This window comes from Marmota monax, unplaced genomic scaffold (genome assembly GCF_021218885.2).
Source record: "Marmota monax isolate L192 unplaced genomic scaffold, Marmota_monax_Labrador192_F-V1.1 WCK01_AAM20220418_F8-fsc00122, whole genome shotgun sequence".
NCBI lineage: Eukaryota > Metazoa > Chordata > Mammalia > Rodentia > Sciuridae > Marmota > Marmota monax.
This window is the reverse complement of record NW_026695223.1, coordinates 5518728-5538019: the sequence shown is the minus strand read 5'-3', so window position 1 is coordinate 5538019 and position 19292 is coordinate 5518728. Positions and strand designations below refer to the sequence as shown.

Sequence of the window (19292 nt, the reverse complement as noted above, 5' to 3'; positions counted from 1 at the left end):
TAGGTAAATGAACTAATTAGGATAAAGAACATTCTAATATTTTTAATTATTAGTTTTAATCAGTTATACCAATAATTATGGTAACATTTATTCTGTAAACACGTAGAAACTAAAAAAACTTATTTCCATTTAAATTTTTTGTTGATGAGAAGCATTTGATAAAAAATGTCAAGCATAAAAATAGATTACATTATGATAAGATTCTTTTTACTGACAGTGGTATGGAAATACACCCACAGGGAGAAAAAATAATTTAAAAATTTAAACTACTGAAGAACTAGTTCATTTATTTTTATAAATGAATGAGAGGTGTCAAATTGCACTGGATATGTTTAAAAGAGTGATGTAACAGTTATTTTAAAACATCAATATTTACATGACATTAGAAAGTACATACTTTGGCAACTATTTAACTTCCCACAAAAATTTTAGATGTCACATAGATGTATGATGGGATACATGATTTTTCAAATACTTTTGGGGAAAACGAGCAGAATAGTTGGTGGAACACTACTTTAAAACACTTTCTCCAAGTAAGGTTAAAGGATCAACTTACAGATTTAGCTGAAGTAAGCTTTCCTAATGCAGACTCCTGGCCCATCCCTGGCTGAGTTGTTAAGTTTGGGGTAGGCCCCAAGTCAGTTTTCAGCATGCACCCCAAGTGGTTCTCATGCAAACCAACCAACATTGAAGAAGCACTTCTTTAAAAAAAGAAAAAAAAATGCATTTTACAATAGTTTAGCCATGGTTGAAGAAGGAAACTACCTCACATTTGCTTTTGAATTGAGGATAGAATTGAAACTAGCTAAATAAGAACCAGAGCTCACAAAGTAGCATCACCCATGGAGGAGCCAGACATAGAAAAGGGCACCTGGGGAAGGCACTGCTTCCCCCGGACAATCAAAGAACAGGGATGGAGGATCTTAGACAATCTTAAGAATCCTGCTCTCCTGCTGGTTGCAGTGGTGCACACCTATAATCTCAGCAGCTCCAGAGGCTGAGGCATGAGGACCACAAATTCAAAGCCAGTCTCATTTAGTGAGACACCCTGTCTTGAAAAATAAAACATGCTGGGGATTTGACTACTTTTAAGCACTCCTTGGTTCAATCCCTGGTACCAAAAGAAAAAAAAAATTAGATCCTGTTCTCCATACATGGGTGCACTTCAAGGAGATAACAAAGCTCTAGCCCTTTCCAACCACTGAGAGTGAGAATGTCCTTGACAAGCTTGAGGGAAATCACTATCTAGGAGGGACTATCACACCAAAATGAGAGCATGCGCTAATGGAATACCAATTGCAGATCAGGTGGCAGGGTGCACTATGGGAAGCACTGCTGGAGAGGACGGGGTATTTGCTGTGAAAATGCCCTTGGGATTCTCTGACAACATTATGGGGACAGCTGAGGCATCTGTTCCCTTTTGGTCCCACCGGTGGCCCAAAGTGTGGTCTCGGAGAGGCCTCGTCACTGTCCACTCACTGGGCTGTGCTCTGCAGCATTTGTTCTTTCTTCTTGGGATCACAGAAGAACTGCAGTTTCCTGGGGAGCAGTTTCACCTCCACAGGCATCGCTTCGTACTCTTCACTGTCAATGCTGAAAGAGCCCTCTGTTCCCTGTGGGGACGAGAATGTTCAGGGTGGCTCTCTTGCACATCAGTGCCCTACAGCAGCTCACCACAGAAAACATGGTCTTCTCTGTGGGATTATGCTATTGTTCTTTCAATATTTCGGTGCCCACTAAGACATACAGTAATATTCCTGAACACATCCCAATTCTACTATTCATGAAAAAGGAATTTTTTTTAACTTCAATCTCTTCCCTTCCTCAGTATTTTGGAACTAGAACAACAAGGTTAAATTTTCAAATATTTATTAAAATAAATATGCCACATCTTTAAAGAATTCACAAATAACAACATAATCTTTCTCAAATGGAAATAGAGAAAGACAAACCATTATGTCAACTGATGATCATTTTCATTAGTTTTCTCTAAGACTTGCTAAGCTTTATCAATATTTGAGTCTATGAGGCTCTTCCATGATTCATGCATTTAACATCTGCTATGTTGAAGCTGTGGTGCCTGTCACATGGTGACATTCCTGTTTACCTACATTCCTGTTTAAATGTAGTAGCATTGCAGACAGTCTTCAGAGGCAGCCTGTAGTGTCTTTTTTTCCTGGAGTGCCCCAGTTAAATAACTAGCCTTACAATTCAGATACCTCCACTTGCACTTATATTATATAGGTTATTCTTCTAAGCATGGAATTTCAATACAGAAAAATTCCGTGAACTGAAAACTGCTTCCAGATCCTTTATAAAAACATGTTAAAATGAAACCATTATTTACCAGCTAGAGAATTCTTTGTATTACATCATTATTGACACATGAAAAAATAAATACTCAAGAGAACTAAAGATCAATTTATAGAAGAACCTTGACTTGAAAACTGAATCTTCAGAAGACCAATTCCAATCTGTAACTCAGAAGGGAATTTTGCCTCCTTTTCAGGTTTCCCTTGTTATGACCTGACCCTGGCAAAATGCTCAGCACATTAGACACTAAAGGTTGGACAATTCATAGGGGAAAAGAAAGGAAGACAGACCAAAAAGATCCTATAGGACCCCAGATCCCATGCCCCTGCCCTCCTCACCTCAGGAAGAAGCAGGGTGCACCTGCTGGCTTGGAGACACTCGGTGCCATCAGCACGCAGTTTGGGGTCTCTTACCTTTTTACTTCTGTTGAGACAGAAAAAGCAAACTTAGAAACCCGTGATGGCAACTGCATTAGACTGCAAGAATACAGCAAGTTCTTTCTGTTTTAGATGGTAAAAGTAGTCAGAGGGTCTATGAAGTGGTGGTTTCTGTGAATAAATTTTTCTCCCAGTGATTTCTTGCCCAGCACCGAGATGTCTTCAGCTTAAGAAGCTTATTTGCTATTCAGAGCTGTGCATGAAGTTAACCCTGTCTTTCCCTGATTATTCTTTATTTAAATTGTTCCATATGTTACCTAATTCTTTGATAGTTATCAAATTTAAAAATTAAAATTAATTAAATTATTTGGGAAACATACTAAACTTCTATTTGGTTTCTGTGATTATTACTTAAGAATAAAAATATTTTCTCCTTTAAGTTAGATATTCATGTTTAAAAACTAGTCTTAGACATTATCTAATGATTCTCTACACTCATTGACAATCTACCTAGCATGTTATATCTTTACTAAATGGACTTGGAGTAAAAGTACCCAATACACACATACTCAACCTCAGGCACAAATACCCTTTATGGCTAATCATGGTTAAGAAGAAAAAGAGGAAAAGCTAACCTGAGCACAGTTGTCCACGATTTAATCATTTCTTGCATTACTTGGAGATAGTACTTTTTAGTAAAAGGAACTCAGAGTTCTGAAAGCAACTTCATCACATTCTATTTAGATATCCAAAGGACACATACATTATGAGTTCACTTCCTATAAGGACCAAAGGGAAACTTGAGCTGCTGCTGAACATGACTTCACTTAGCTCAATCAACATAATGAGGTTCTCCTGTTTTTGGATGTCAGTGTTCTTCAGGAGATGTGAATATGGCTGGTCACACTGGCCAGACTCTCAGTTAAGATGGTGTGTGGTTTCCAGACACTGGGAGGAGGAGGGACAGGCTTTTCCACAATCCCTTAACTCCAGATACAGCAAATGAATCAAAGGCTGCAGAAGGAGCTATTCAGTATGTGAAGAATTTGTACCAAAGGCAAGAACACTACAAACTAATGAAAACCATTCTGCTGTCAGTGCTGGTGTAGATAATGAGGCAGCCATGGAGACCTGGCCCCTGCAGCAGAAATGTTCAATCCCTAAATGGGCACGAGAGGGAGCGCTGAGACAAAGCTCAGAAGGATGGAGCCAGCAGATTACCAGTTGGCATGGGAACAAGCCAGCTCCTCAGATGCTTTGACTGTTGGAGGGTTTATAGTATTCTTAGCCAATAAAATTCTGGCAGAGGTAGGACTTAACAAATCAAGCAGGAGTTGGAAGGGTATGTTGTATTGGGAAAGAGAAAAAGGCCTGGGAAGTGTCCAAGGTACTCAATACCTTTTCAAGTTTTTCATTAATGCCCTGGGAATAGGAAGTCAAGGTGAACGGACATGAATAGTAAGGGCTACTGTGAAGTGCTGAACAATTCATAAACTTTCTCATTTGATACTAAAAAATGTCCCAAGATCAGTAGAGATGGTTATGTTGTTCCATTTTCTAGTTGAGGAAAAGGATTCAGAAAAGTTAAATGACATTAATCACAAGAGCAGTGAGTAGCAGAATCAAGATTTATATTCAGTTCTTTGACACTAAAACTAGAGTTCTTGACAATATGTGTGCTACACCGAATTCTTTAAAGCAAAAGACTATTCTTACAGTTTGATCTTTCCAAAAGGCACAGGACTGAAGCAGAGACACTGTATATATTATCAACCCCACAGAGAAGGAAGAATGACCAAGTTACCAAGCAAGACAGGCCTTTATTGGATCTACTACTCAGTGAAGTAGATTCAAACTACTTAAAGAAGCCCCACGTCCTGCAAACCCCAGTCCACTTACCCTATACTTATGAAGTCTCCTTTGCTGACAGTGTCAGGTTCAATGCAGATGTTCATAAAATCTTCTTTGCTCTAAAAAGATTAAGAATACTAATGTCAGTACTCCTAAATTTCTGGCTAATGCAGCCTGTTATCATTCTTAGCCTTGGAGGTTCATATTTTGAAGCTGTGCAACATATAGGGGATTTTACTTCTAATGATTTAATTCTAAGTATATTTTCTATCCCTCTTTTGATTAAGAGCTTTGTTGCAAATTAATATAAAAGTCATCTCCATTGGCTTTTTGTTTGCTTGTATTTTTTTTTTTTACTAAATTAGCAAAATAAAAATTTAAGATGGGAGGTTTTTGAAGCTGTGTTACTCACTAATAGTCAAAGGCATTAAAATCTCTAGGAGTCCTTCCTTCCCCTACAAGCCAACCTTTCTGCCATCCATCCCAGCGATTCTCAGCCCTCACTGTACATCAGCATTCTACCATACCACAATATAACTGCTTGGCGTGGAGGGCCTAGGTGCCTGTGTTCTTTAAAAAGCTGTACATGCAAATCTGGTATGTAACTAGAGTTGGAAAACAGCAATCCATTTGTTCCCTGATAATGTTCTAAAAACCTTCCATTTCCAACCACAGAAAGCTCTGGAAGATTTGAGCTACAAATTATTATTGCAGCACTAGTAATAATTCACTGTATTTGGTTCCTGTACTGCTGCCTACAATTTGCTCCCATTCAAAAGTCAGCAATACAAACTATCCCTCCTTCAATAATCCCAACACCTCTGTGTTGGCTTCTGTTTGGATAGGTTCAGAATGTGCAGGACCAGGATAACTCGGGGCTTGGAGGGCCTGAGCCTTTGCCTAAGGTTCAAGAGTACCACCAAAGCACACCTAGATCTTAACTAGGAATGACAGAACAGAGTATGTTGACATAAGTGTGATACCTTGCTTGGAGTTTCCCTGTCATCATATTGCTGAGTGCCACCATGTACCATAAACTTCAGTGTCTGGGTTACATTGATGAACAAAACAAACATGCATTTCTGCCTACAAAGAACTTATATTTGATTGTTGGGGTAGAGGGGACAGAAAATTCATCAAATAGTAAATTACTGAGTATAAGTGCATCTAAGAAGCGTATCAGAATATTTTAAAATAAGGTTAAAGAAACAGCAAGGACCATGAGTTGGCATTAATGGCAGTGACTATGTTTCAAAGAGGAGTCCAGGTGAGAAGGTAATCTCTAAACAGAACCCACAGGAGGTGATGGAAGTAGCAATATCCAGGACAGCAGTTCTCACTGATGCATATTATAGTTTTTGTCAATTACGGTTAATTTTTATGAAGACTCTTGGCCCCATCTTAAGAGTTTCTATCTAGTTCAGTAAAAATGGAGTGAAGCACAAGAATTTACATATCTAACAAGTTGCTGATCTGAGGACCATGCTTGGAGAACCACTGGTCCCAGTGGATGAGCCATCACCCTAAGGAAACTGCCCAGGTTGAGGCCTTGAGGTGGGAGCATGCCTGACCTGTGCAAAGAAGAGCAAGCAAGCCAGTGTCACTGGAGCAGAGGGGCAAGGACAACAGAAGGAGATGGAAAGGGAAGTGGGGACTTGATCAGTAGGGCCTTGCAGACTACCATAGGAATGTGGCTTTTATGCTGAGTGAAATGAAGAGCCACTAGAGGGTTCTCAGGCGAGAAATGCTCTGGCTTTGTTTTAATAGGGTTACTCTGCCTGCTGTGTTGAGAATTAAGACTGGGATCATTTTGGCAGAGGCAGACAGTGAGCCAGGAAATAACATCAGAGGGAAATGAATAGGAATGGCTAGGGTTCAGTAGATGCTGGGGAAAACCATATTGTCTGATAGGACATTGCGTTGGGGAGGTTGTCAGAGGGAAGGAGCAAGACTGGTCTGAAGCAATGAGGAGTAGAAAGGAGGACAAGTAGCTTGTCACCAGGCCTGATGTACGGGGCAAGGGGAAGGAAAACAGCCACTACTTAAAAGTGCTCTGGGGAAAGCAGAGTCATGTTCCAGTTAGAACAGAGGCCAGCAAATGATTTCTGTTAAGAGCCACAGAATAATCGTTTCAGGCTTGCAGACATGAGATCTTTATGCTGGCTACCCAGCTCTGCCATGGTGGCATGCAAGCAGCCAGACAGCACTTAATCATTAGTGTGCCTGGGTTCCAATGTGATTTTACTTAAAGACACTTAAATTTGAATTTCATGTAATTTTCACATGTAACAAAATACTATTGGTTTTTTCCAACTATTTAAAGACAACTAAATAAAGACTATTTAAAGTCAGTTGAGCCTGAGGACAGTCCTTTGCCAACTTCTCAAACTTTTTCTGGAGGCACTGTTACACTACTTGGAAATTGTGACTTCCTGGAGGCCAGCCCTTAAGCTTTTTTAGGAGGGAGCAGGGGCACCTAATTTTGTGCCACTGTGGAGGCAATACCTTCTGAGGATGGTACTCAATACCCAAGGTTTGAAAAGGACTTTCACCCTGCTGGTGGGAACACAAACTATTCCTGGCCCTGGGATTTGACTGAGTCTCCTGAGATGGAGCCTGTTCCTTGGTGGTAGCTCTTACTGCTTCCAGGTGGCTTCTCACATGCATACAGCTATAAGCTCAGCTGAAGACTCCACAGGAAACAGACCTGTGCTCACTTCCGGCGCAGCATTCATGTACTCTGGCCTGCAATTCTAGTTGCCCTAATCTCTCTAAATTCTCAACAATCCCTCATTGAGGAAACCACAGGACTGGGCTCTGTTTGGGTCCCCTGTCCCCTCCCAGTGGCCTCTCTCCAGCAGTGAGCTGGGCAAGCACAGGGCTCTCCTTGTTTGATTTCCTTCTCTCTGGGATCACTGTCCCAGACTGCCGATTTCACACCAGTGTTTGTCAACAGCTGTTTCACAGTTCTTGCATCATGTTTAAAGTGCAGAGGTACAGCAGTTGTTTATTGTTCTGTCTTGATCAAAAGTCGCAGTGACATTGAGAAATCAATCTATTATATTGGCAGAGTAAATGAGAAAAGTTTATCAACTCAATAGATGCTGGAAAGGTACTTGGTAAAATTGAGTGAGATATTTTAAAAAAAACTCTTAGAAAACTGGTATTAGAAGAAAAAATTCTTACATCTGATAAAAAGGTCTCTTAAAAAGAAGAAGAAAAAAAAAGCAATGAAGTCTTTCTGGAAATCAAGAAAAGGACAACAACTCCTGTATCACTACTTCTGTTCAACACTATTGAAGTCATAGCCTGTACGGTAAGGTAAGATAAGGCTGTAAGGATAAGTGTTTGAAAACTTGAATTATTTGCAGTTATACAGAATCTAAAGGATATCTGAAGGTATCCATAGGCAAATAATTACTAAGAATTTATTAGCTTACTGATTCAACATCAACACAAATTCAATTTTGTTCATCTATTAAGTCAGATATTCAGAAAATGAAATTTTAAAATATTATTTATAACAGCATCAAAAATGAAGACAACTAGAAATAGATGTAGCAAAAGACAGTGCTATTGAGAAAACTATAAAATGTCATTGAGAGATATTGAAGATTTAAATAAATGAAGATATGTACCACATTCAGATGGTGGACCAATCAATACTATAGAAATGTCATTTCTCAAGTTGATCTATGGGTACAATGTAACTTGGACCAATATTATAAAGATTCAATGTAGAATTTAATAAAATAACCATTCTAAAATATTTATAAATGTCAAAAGAACCAAGAATAGTCAAGAGACTCTCTTTTAAAAGGAAGAAAAACAGAGGAACTCATTATAAAACTATAATAAGAGAAGCAGAGTACAAATATAGAAAATTAGAGGAACAGGCTGGGGAACTAGAAATATTTACACGTACATAGATCCGTGATGTACAGCAGTACATTAGTGAAGATCAATGGAGGGAAAGTGAATGTTTCAGCAAATGATGCTGGGACAATTGGCTATTTGGAAGAACAAAATTGGAACCTTACCTTCATCATTCACAAAACAATTACGGGTTAAAGTATTTCCTTTTTCAACAAAAATGGAACCATTTGATGCAAATCTTTTTAACCTATTTTTCTTTTAAAAATCGATGATGAGCACCTTGCCATGTCGATAAATATAGAAGATTACATATAAATGTATATATATAATTTTGAGTAAATATAAAATTAATTAGTCCATTAGTTTGTTTCATATATTTTGCTATTATAAATAGACATTATACAAAAAGCTGACTTTCACATGTTCCATACTACTAAAGCTTCTTTCATATTCTGAATATACTCTTTTTAATAAGTAAACATTTTGAGCCATTACATGGTAGCTACATTGTCTTTGAATATTTTATTGCATTTTCTTTTATTTTTTACAAAGAGGGGTAGAAAGAAGAAAAAAGTGAATGTGCTGCTACTAGTGATAAGAAGCACAGTATCATATACTTTTATAATTGGCACACAGATGAACAGCACTCAGCATTCTGAATGTGGCTAATCTTGCATTGCAATCACACGCTCACTGAACCCATTCATTGGTATTCCATCATCAGAGAAAAGAACAATGGTAAAAGAACTCAAACAAAGTACTGAAAATACATATTGCCATACCCTGATTATAAAGGAAATGCGTAGCAGAAATTTTATATTTCTTTGTAAAATTCCTCTGGAACAGACTTTTTTAACCTTCATTTATTCACTTCCACCAATGTGTCTAGAATTCCATTATGTAAAAAAGCAAGGACTGACTACATTATGTATTTATCTGATCGTTTCTGTAAGATAAATTTCTACACTTAAAAGGCAAGGGTATGCATATGTTTTAAACACTTCATATATATACTACCTGAGACAGGGTGTCACAATTTATAGTCCCACGAAGAATATATGAGACCACTCATTTCCCAACCCATACTGACACTGAGCTTTGTAATCTATGGTAATTCAATAGTTACTATTTTAATTTGCATTATTGACATTAGCACTTTTGTTCCTTTATCTTTAAAAAGTAGATGAAAAATTTTGATAATAAAGTTAAGAGGATTATATAAGATAATAAATGTAAAATTCTTAGAAGTGTACAAAACATGTAGTAAATGCTCAGCAAATAGATGCTATTTTTTCATATGTATCTTTTGTGAATTTTCTATCTTTAACTGTCCATTTTTTAATATTAGTCCTTTGTCCATTTCTTATTTATATATTCTAGGAATCTTTGATAAAGGAAGATATTAACTCCCGGTCTATCACATCCTAATATTTTCCCCAATTTGTGACTAAAAATTTGTTTATAGTTTCTTTTTTAGATAAGTAGACAAATGTGTGAATATGAATTTTTGCCCTGAGTGTGGTCTTAGAAAGACCTTGTTATCCCCAAATTTATACTATAATCACTTAAGATTCTACTCTAGTACTTCAGTAATTTTATTTTAAATTTAATTCTCTAATTCAACTGGAATGATTTTAGATGAAGGGACCTGTTTGCCCATAATTTTGCAATGAATACGCATCACTTTTATGATTAGAAAATAACTCAGTAATCTGAATATTAACATTGGAATCAAATTTCTCACTGCATTCCAATTCTATGCACCATTTTCTGACTGATCAGGACAAAAATGAATAGACTCCTTCAATTTGCATAAAAGCTGAATGTCCACAGTTTGGAATGACTTTTCTATTGTCATTCTCACTAATATAAATTACTATAGTTTCTCCATACCACAGCCAATGAACTTTTTCTAAAAATGCCTAGATGGTAAATGGTTTAGGCTTTGGGACCATAGTCTCTGTCATTCTTGCCACTACAGCAGGAGGGTAACCATAGACAATATGTATATGAATGAACATGGCTGTGTTCCAATCAGACTTTATGTATGGACACTGAAATATGAATTTTATACACTTTTCATGTGCCACAAAATACTTTTTTCCGCCCCCCCCCCCTTTCTTGCCACCACATAAGCTAGGTAATCAATTCTTCACTTATGGGCTATTTGTAAACAGTTAGAAGACCAGTTTGCCAAACCAAGCTTTATTTTAATATATTTCTTTTTAGTGCATTGTCTATAGCACTACTATCCATCAAATTTTCTGCACTGATGGAAATGTTTTATATCTGTTCTTTCTAATATAGTAGCTACTAGCCACATATGGCTTTTGAGCACTTGAAATGTATACCTAGTGTGACTGAGAACTGAGTTTTTAAATTTAATTCTAATTAATTTAAATAGTCGCATGAGTCTAATGGCTATTACATTGGATAGTATATGTTATAGATTGGACCCAAATAATCATAGATGGAGATATAACTGTGTGTGTGTGTATGTGTGTGTGTGTGTGTGTGTGTGTGTGTGTGTGAGAGAGAGAGAGAGAGAGAGAGAGAGAGAGTGTGTGTTTCTCCTGGGTATCTGAATCCACATATTTAATATAGTTACAAAAATAATGGATACTTACCCAAGTAAAAGTTCCACAATTTTTTATTCCAGTGGCAAATGAGAATAGCTATCTTTTTAGCATTTTATTTGTAAAGGCCATTTGTCCTAAGCCCTCTGAAGGCTGACTAAGAATGACCAGAACACCTGCTCAGAGGCCCTTAAGCGTCTATGCCACAAATGTGCTCAGCTGCTGCTTCTCATTGCTATTCTTCCTTAAAGGCACACCACATCATCTTTTTCCTGATCCTTTCCTCTCTACACCCACAGGGTAAAAACAAAAAGACTGGATTAATGCAAGAAAAGCATGTACTCTTCCTAGATACCAAATGCTTTTCTAATAAACAAACACACTTACTGTCAGGTCAAGCTGGCCATTCCGGGTTGTGATGGACAGCTCAATGGTGGACAGCTGTAAGTCTTTCCAGATCTCTGGGCTCACCTCTTGCGAGAGGGCTGTGGGAATCCAACCCAGGTTAGCTTCTTCCACTGAAATTTCAGTCCCCACCACTGACTAGCTACCAGTGGCTCAACTCAGCTTCCCAAGACCTTCTGCCAGCACATCCACTTTAGCCTTATTTACTTCACTCTTCTTACACAGACAGGAAAAATGCCTGAAACACCCATACTGAAAGCAGCCACAATACTGACGGAGATGTAGGACCTAGGCAGCCAGGGCAAGACGGCCAGGGAGGAGGAAGTCAGGGGCAGGGCTAAACAAAGGAGCATGGAGAGGGCATTCTGATGAGGTCAACTTCCTGGATGATGAAGGCACTTGTGGACACCAGTGAGGGACCCAGGCAGACAGACACTTCTGTACTCATGCTACTAAGCAGGGAATCCAATAGAAAAACTAAAACAGATGCATGGGCAGAGGGCGCATAAATAAATAACAGAAGGAGAGTGTGGACAGGGGAGGAAAAAAGGAAAGGAGGAAATTCCAGAGACCATAAAAAGAAGAAGCCCAAACTCCCCTACTGGATTCTCAGCTTTGCGGCCCCTTCTCTTCAGAGAAATCTGTTTCTGTTGTTTTGCAGTAAACCTGCTTGCTTGTAATCTCTGTGTCCTGTTCTTCAATTCTTTACTAAACAGAGACAGCACCCCTACGTGATACTAATACCATAAATGCTAATGACAGAAAGAGGGTAGAGACTACTATGCCCATTCACGGGGCATTGTTTGGGCTCTTCTCTGGTGGCACCCTGACTGGTGAGTTCAATGATCCTAGAGAGACTGCTCTTGTCCTAGTTATGTCTCTGAAACTGGTTGTGGGGGGACTGCTTAAGGACACTCCTAAGTGAGCAGGGCTTTCCTGTGCAGTTCCACGTTGCTCACCATCCTGCGGTTGTGCCCAGTATGAGGCAAGTCTGCGTAATATTCTCCTGTACAGAGAAGGCCGGGGAGGGATCTCTTCTGGTTCACTGGGAGGTCTCTCTGTAGGTCCCATGTAGGAGATGGAGGCTTCATGAGTCTGAGGCCATTCCTATTAATGTGGAGAGAAAAAAACTTTGGTCATGCATGCACAGTTACTAACTCTGGAAGTAAGGTTAGTGTTCTGCTATTCCTGGTAGAAAGTAATGATCTCTCTCAGATGGAGTTCTCATTCATTTGGTATGTGGAATCCTCAAGCTTTCCTTTCCTCTTCAAGCTCTCTTGAGAACCATGAACTCAGTGACTGCTGCCTTCATTGCTCTCCTTAACATACAGCAGGGAGGAGACCAAAATGGACTGCCAGCCACTGTTCACAATTGCCCAACTGCCACCCCCACCCCCACCCCCCAAAAAATCAGTGTGAGTGAGCACAGAGTAGTCATCTCATAATAAACTTATCTTTGGTTTACAATTGGTGACACAAAAATGAGACTGATAAAAATCCAACTGCATCAAATACCTACTTCACATCTGGAATCATACTTCACAAAGAGGCCAGAACGGTTTATCCCAGTCTCACACTCTAAACCCAGCCCAGGTCTCTCATTTCTGCTTCAAAGCCCATTGTGCTCACCTAGGGCACACTCGTCTACTCCCTGGCACCCCACATCAGCATCATCCTGAACTGCATTGATGCCCACAGGAATAATTAAAACCACACCTTAGCTTCTCAACCCTCTGATTCACCACTGCCACCATTTCCATAGCTCATCCTATCCCTGACAGTTACTCAGAACTATTCCATCTTGGACATCTAAAATCCTGATGGCCCACTCTGTAAACACATTCTGGAGTCTTCTGGTTGTTGTTCCCAGTATGTCTGTTAGAGGGAATCACCTCCCTGTCCTCTGGTTTCAAAAGGGCAAATTAGGAAACATTAACAATCTTGGATTCCTTTTACTCCACTGCTTGCTTATTCTTCCCCAGTTCTTGACATGTGGGACCACCCCTGCCTCCTCCCTCCCTGACACTGGCTGTCCTTGAGACACATTCGCCTCTTCATGCAAACAGTAAGCCTACCCAGGTGGTCTCTGTCCAGGAGGGGCTGGCTATTTCAGCTGGACAAATACAATCAGAAGTGTTAGGAAATCAGACTGTGACCTATATCCTGCGGATATTTTCATCTCTATCTGCCCGCTTCTGCATATTTTCATAACTTGGTTCACATTTAGAAGAAGAAAAGAAGGGTCTTATTTTTTGGTCTCTGAGATCCTAATCACAAAGTTTTCAATCACATTGTTAATTCCTGTTCCTGATCTCTACATGTTCTCTCAGTGTCAAATTAAGAGTCTATTACTTTAAATCACCTTTTTCCCCATTACTCTTTGGCCCTCTTGTGACTTTATTCTTTGATAACATGGGCCCTAGAGAGCCCCCAATTCTGGATCTTGCTGCTCCGTTCAGTATTCCTACATCAGGGCTCAGCACTATTAAAAAGAAAAAAACATACTCCTGTTGAGCACTGATAGACAAACACACTCCTAAAGGAGCATATTAGTGCCACCACAAATTTTTGTGGTGGCACTAATATGCTCAGGTCCTCAATGCCACTTGATAACCCTAAATCTCCTCTCTTCCATCTTCAAAATCTTCCATGCCACCATCACCACCCACCTCATTTTTGGCAGATCACTCGTTTCAATGAGAACATTAGGTACATTTGTGAGAATGTCCTTAACTATCTATAAACTTGATTTCATCCAGACCTTCCATCTCAGTAAAAACTACATTGCTTCCTTGCCCCAGGATAACTAGGGATCCTACACTCTTCTACCTGCTCCTGGATTTTTGTCAATGTAGTCATGCTTTCTCAGTCTCCTTTGTCTTCACCTCTTCCTATTCTTTTCTTTTACCCCTGGGTATAAAAACATGGATATTTCTCTTTAAGATGAAAGAAAGAGAGAGAGAGAGACAGAGAGAGAGGGGGGGGGGAGGGAGGGAGGGAGGGAGGGAGAGAGAAAGAAAGAAAGAAAGAAAGAAAGAAAGAAAGAAAGAAAGAAAGAAAGAAAGAAAGAAAGAAAGACTCCAGGAGCTGGGGTTGTGCTCAGTGGTAGAGCGCTTGCCTCAAACACGTGGGGCCCTGGGTTCGATCCTCACACCACACAAAAATTTAAAAATAAATAAATAAATAAAGATATTGTGTCCATCTACAACTAGAAAACAAAATTGGAAAAAATTTAAAAAAAAAAAACACTCCATTGATCTACTTTTTACTTCTCTCCAGCTTTTGCATTTTTTTTAACTCCTCTTCAAAATCAAGTTTCTCTTTCTTCCCCCAAGCCAAGTTCTTGAAAGGGTAGAATATACTTACTGTGTCCACTTCCTTACCTCCCGCTCATTCCTTAGCTTTCCTTAATATACCACTACCCTACCCCCACCGTAGAGGTCACCACGGCTGCCAAATCCTGAGGACGCATTCCCATCTTGATCTAGACTCTTTGCTGTTACTTCTTACAATTCTAGAAATTCCTCTCCTGCGGGCTTCTCTATTGGAACTCTCCTAGATTTCTTCTCAGCATTCCCCAGTCATCCTTTCCAGCTTTCTAAATGTTTAATCCCTCAAGGCTATTCCTGGCCATCTGTCAATGGTGACTTCACCAAACCCTGAGTTTCAACTCCACTCACGCACATATGACATCTAAATAGATTTCTTTAGACCAGACCACTCTGCTGAATTCCACCCAACTCACAACTGTATCTCCATTTCTCTGTTAAGTTCACACAAACAAAACTAAAAATTTCATCTTTCTTCACAAACTTGATCTTACTCTAGTATTATGAACATTAATGAAAAACTAAGTTACCAATCTCCAGTACCTTAAACCAAAAATCTGGCAGTCCAATGTTCTTCCAACTTTTGAGAACTTTAACCTCAAGAGCTCTCTGATCTGACCTGCACTGTCCACATTCATTGTTACTGCCTTAGTCTATACCTTATCACTGAATTACTGTAAGACTCTTTTCTCCAATGTCCTTCCTTTAGCCACCCATGTCTAATCTCTTGCCTGCACTGCTGCCAAACAATTTTTCCAAAATGCAGATTGCTCATGATGTGCCTCTGCTTAAGACTCAAAAACTCCCCAGTGCCTTAAGGATAAAGGTCAGATGGCACATCAAAGCCCGCCCCAACCTGTCCTCTGGCTTCCTCTCCTGACATCCCACGGCATAAACTGTAATTAATGACCATGGTCCATCTCTGTGACAAGGACTTCACGAGGCCCGTCTCTCTAACCAAAATGCTCTTTTTTAGTCCTACTTACAGTTCAAAATTTAGCATAAGTGTCACCTTCACTGAGAAGGCTTTCTGACCCTTACTTAGATTTAGGAAGCTGCCCTCTCTGCTTCCATCTCATCCTTTCCTATTTCTCCCCTAGCACTCGCCAAAATGTAAATTTTCTTGTAATACTTCTCTCAAGCATATAAATTCTTCTTGAAGTCAGAAAACCTCTTGTTTGGCTTGGTATCCTAGGATTATATCAATAATTGCTTACTGAATACACTGTGGAAACAGTACTCCACCCTTTCAACATACAGTCATGCTGTTTATTCCTAAATGTACCCACTGCTCATCAGTGTGATTACTCCCTTGGATAATAATGCACTTTACAATCCAGTCTGCCTCTGGTATAGAAAGGCAAGTTAATTTTTAAAATCACTATTGTATTTCAGCAATATTAGTTTTTAACATTTAAGTTTTAAATCCAACAGGAATTGTTTTTTTTAATTTTAATATTTATTTTTTAGTTTTTGGCGGACACAACATCTCTGTTTGTATGTGGTGCTGAGGATCGAACCCGGGCCGCACGCATGCCAGGCGAGCACACTACCGCTTGAGCCACATCCCCAGCCCCCAACAGGAATTTTTTTCAGGTTAAGGGATTTATGCTTTCCAAATATTTTGCAATGGACAAGTATTACTCTTATAATTAGGAAAAAAAAAACTTGATAAATCTGAATATTAACATTGGAACCAATTTTCTCACTACCAATTTTCAGATTAGCCAGCCAAACTGATTATACTACTTTGATTAGCATAAAAGCTGATCATAGTATTTAGTCCACAGATAAGGATGATTTTTCTATTAGCATTTCGGTAATATAAATTGCTGAGATTTTCTCGGTGCCAAGATTTTTACTGTGTTTTTCTTTTTGTTTTTCTCTTCTGGAAATCTAACCAGGGCTTTACACATGCTAGGCAAGCACTCTACTAGTGAGCCAGACCCCTAGCCCTTAATAGTTTTTAATGTATAGTATATATAGCAGCACTATCCAAAAGAACCTTCTCTGATGATGAAAATGTTCTAGGGCTGAGGTTGTGGCTCAGTGGTAGAGCAATTGCCTAGCATGTGTGAGGCCCTGAGTTGGATTCTCAGCAGCACATATAAATAAATAAAATAAAGGTCTATGACAATTAAAAAAGAAATATTAAAATAAAAAAAATTTTAAATGTTCTATATCTGTACTGTCCAATACAGTAACCATTACTCATATTTGGCTAGTATAGTTTGAAACCTATTGACATTATACATAAGTATGGTTAGATATATTACATTAGAAATTTTCAATTCATTGGCAGGTACTAATAGAGACACATATAAATAATTGAGATATATGTCATTCTGTTCAAGGTTTGTCTGTTAAAAGTGAGTGAATAACAAAGGGAAATAAAATATCAAAGAGAAATTAAATATGGTTTTGGTCATGGAAGAAATGAGTTTGAGATGAGCAGTGGTTTCTTACAAAAACAAGAATGCTTTCTGTAATTGTATATCATCAAATGGACCATTTTAATGTTGGAGAATGCCACATGCATTTGTTACAAGGAATTAAAAAAAAAACAACCCTCAAATGCACACATCACAAAAACGACAAAGTAACACAGGGCAGGTTTTACATTAAAAATTGCATTTACCTGAAGAGTGCTGAAAAAGTGGGCTGCTTTGATTTTTAGAGGCCCAAGATACCAGTACCTGAGGAAGACCAAGATAAATATGATTAGAATATTAAAAGATATAACAATATGATAGGTAGCACTCATGATAAATGATATGTTAGAATGACACTGCTATTATGATTTGCTGCACTGGAGGCTTTGTGGCTTAACATAAGCATACTATAGTACATTTTAATCTGTATTTCAATGCCATGGCCAACTGTATGTAATTAGACAGTAGAAAGATGTTTGCAATTTACAAGAGACAAATAACCAGAATTTGGAGTCCCTAAATTCAAAAGTATCATTATAATACAGATTTTCAAACACAGAATGCAGTTGAGAACACAGTCAAAAGAGCCGCAAAGATAGGATGCTGAAGCCACACTGAGATGATGCAGATGCTGTACAGCCTTATGTGTTGTAGGACACACAATGGGATCCTGTACCCCATGTCCTCTCACACACACCAACACATCAACAATTAAAATTTGTAAACCAGCATACTTTCACATTACTTGCGTTATGCAGTTTTACTGGCAAATGTTAAATCAAAGTGAAGAGGACCCACTGAGTACTGCTAGACACATAAAAGTTACTGAAGAAAGGAAGATGCCTAGTTGGAATTAGAAAGTAGATTCCTCTTACATAGATAAAAAGGAACACTTAAACTGTTGGTGGGATTATAAATTAGTATAACCAGTATGGAAATCAGTATGGAGGTTCCTTCAAAAGACTAGGCATGATATGATCCAGCCACATATGATCCAGCCTTACCACTTCTTGGTATTTATTCTAAAGAATTAAAGTCCTCAGGCTATAGTGTTAGATGCATATCCAATGTTTATAGCAGCACAATTCACAATTATGAAACTAGCCTGGGTATCCATCAACTGATGAATGGATAAAGAAAATATGGTATATACATTAGAGTTTTATTCAGCCATAAAGAAAATGAAATTATGGCATTTTCAGGAAAATGGAAAGAACTTGAGACATTATGTTAAGTGAAATAAGCCCAACTCAGAATGTCCAGGGTCATATGTTTTCTCACATATGTGGAAACTAGAGAGGAAAAAGGAACAGAAAGGTGGTGGTGTTAGTGGTGGGGGTCCTCTTATGAAAATCAAAGAGAGATCAGTAGAATAAAGGAAAGGGACCAGGAGTTGGGAGGAAGGAGGAAATACTAGGGAGTGATACTGGCCAAAATTATATTGCCATCTTGAGTGCAAGTACAAATATGTAACAACAAACCCCATCACTATGTACAACTATAATGCACTGATAAAAAATGTGTGGGGGGGGGGAAGTAGATTCCTTTCTTGAAATTTATCTGTGTTATCAACCATCCTACCTTCATTGCTCCCTACTGATTCTGATCCATAGATACTCATTTAGCTCTCACCATGTATATGGAGGCAAAAAAATATAGAGTATAAAATTCCCATCTTTGGGAGTTCATGATTAGAGAAAATAAACCCCAAAATAATAGAAAATAATACATGAATATAGGTCATGGTTTAAACTGTTCACTATTTATCATTGGTAAGGGGAGTCAAGAAAGGACAAACATCATTAAAGGCCTAAAACCACTGGAACAGCCACACTTGTGAAATGAATGGCACAAGAATAAAGTAAGGGCACAGAGCTTAGAATGTAGGTGGGCCTGAGTTGGGTTTAGGTACACAAAAGAGGGAAGGAAGTCATTTTAGGCAAGAGGAGGTGCAAAGATATGGAAAATAGTGACAGTAACAGAAAAAGAAGGAAAGCTTAAAAATAAAGATATATAAATACATAACTACAGGCCAATGACACAGTAAGCAGAGCCTGGAATAGCAGAATGTGTACAGACTGGCTCCAACAGGCAATGTGGAGCACTCTAAATCATTATTTAGGTTAACACTGT

The 19292-nt window shown here is 38.6% G+C and overlaps 1 protein-coding gene across 6 annotated transcripts in view; it reads right to left on the bottom strand.

Annotated features, from left to right (window-relative positions):
* Positions 1-267: 267 nt before the first annotated feature.
* The window catches only part of Agk (acylglycerol kinase), a 75176-nt gene continuing 56151 nt past the window's right edge, over positions 268-19292 (bottom strand). For 5 of the 6 annotated variants that reach the window (XM_046434190.2, XM_046434189.2, XM_046434188.2 and 2 more), the window contains 7 exons: positions 17366-17423; positions 12358-12505; positions 11381-11478; positions 4590-4660; positions 2652-2736; positions 1480-1613; positions 268-701 (listed from right to left, as the gene is read on the bottom strand). In XM_046434190.2, the coding sequence (XP_046290146.1) occupies positions 548-701; positions 1480-1613; positions 2652-2736; positions 4590-4660; positions 11381-11478; positions 12358-12505; positions 17366-17423 (748 nt within the window). In that variant the 3' untranslated portion in view covers positions 268-547. Of the gene's footprint in view, positions 1614-2651; positions 2737-4589; positions 4661-11380; positions 11479-12357; positions 12506-17365; positions 17424-19292 lie in introns of all 6 variants that reach the window. The other variant, XM_046434192.2, reaches the window with a different exon arrangement.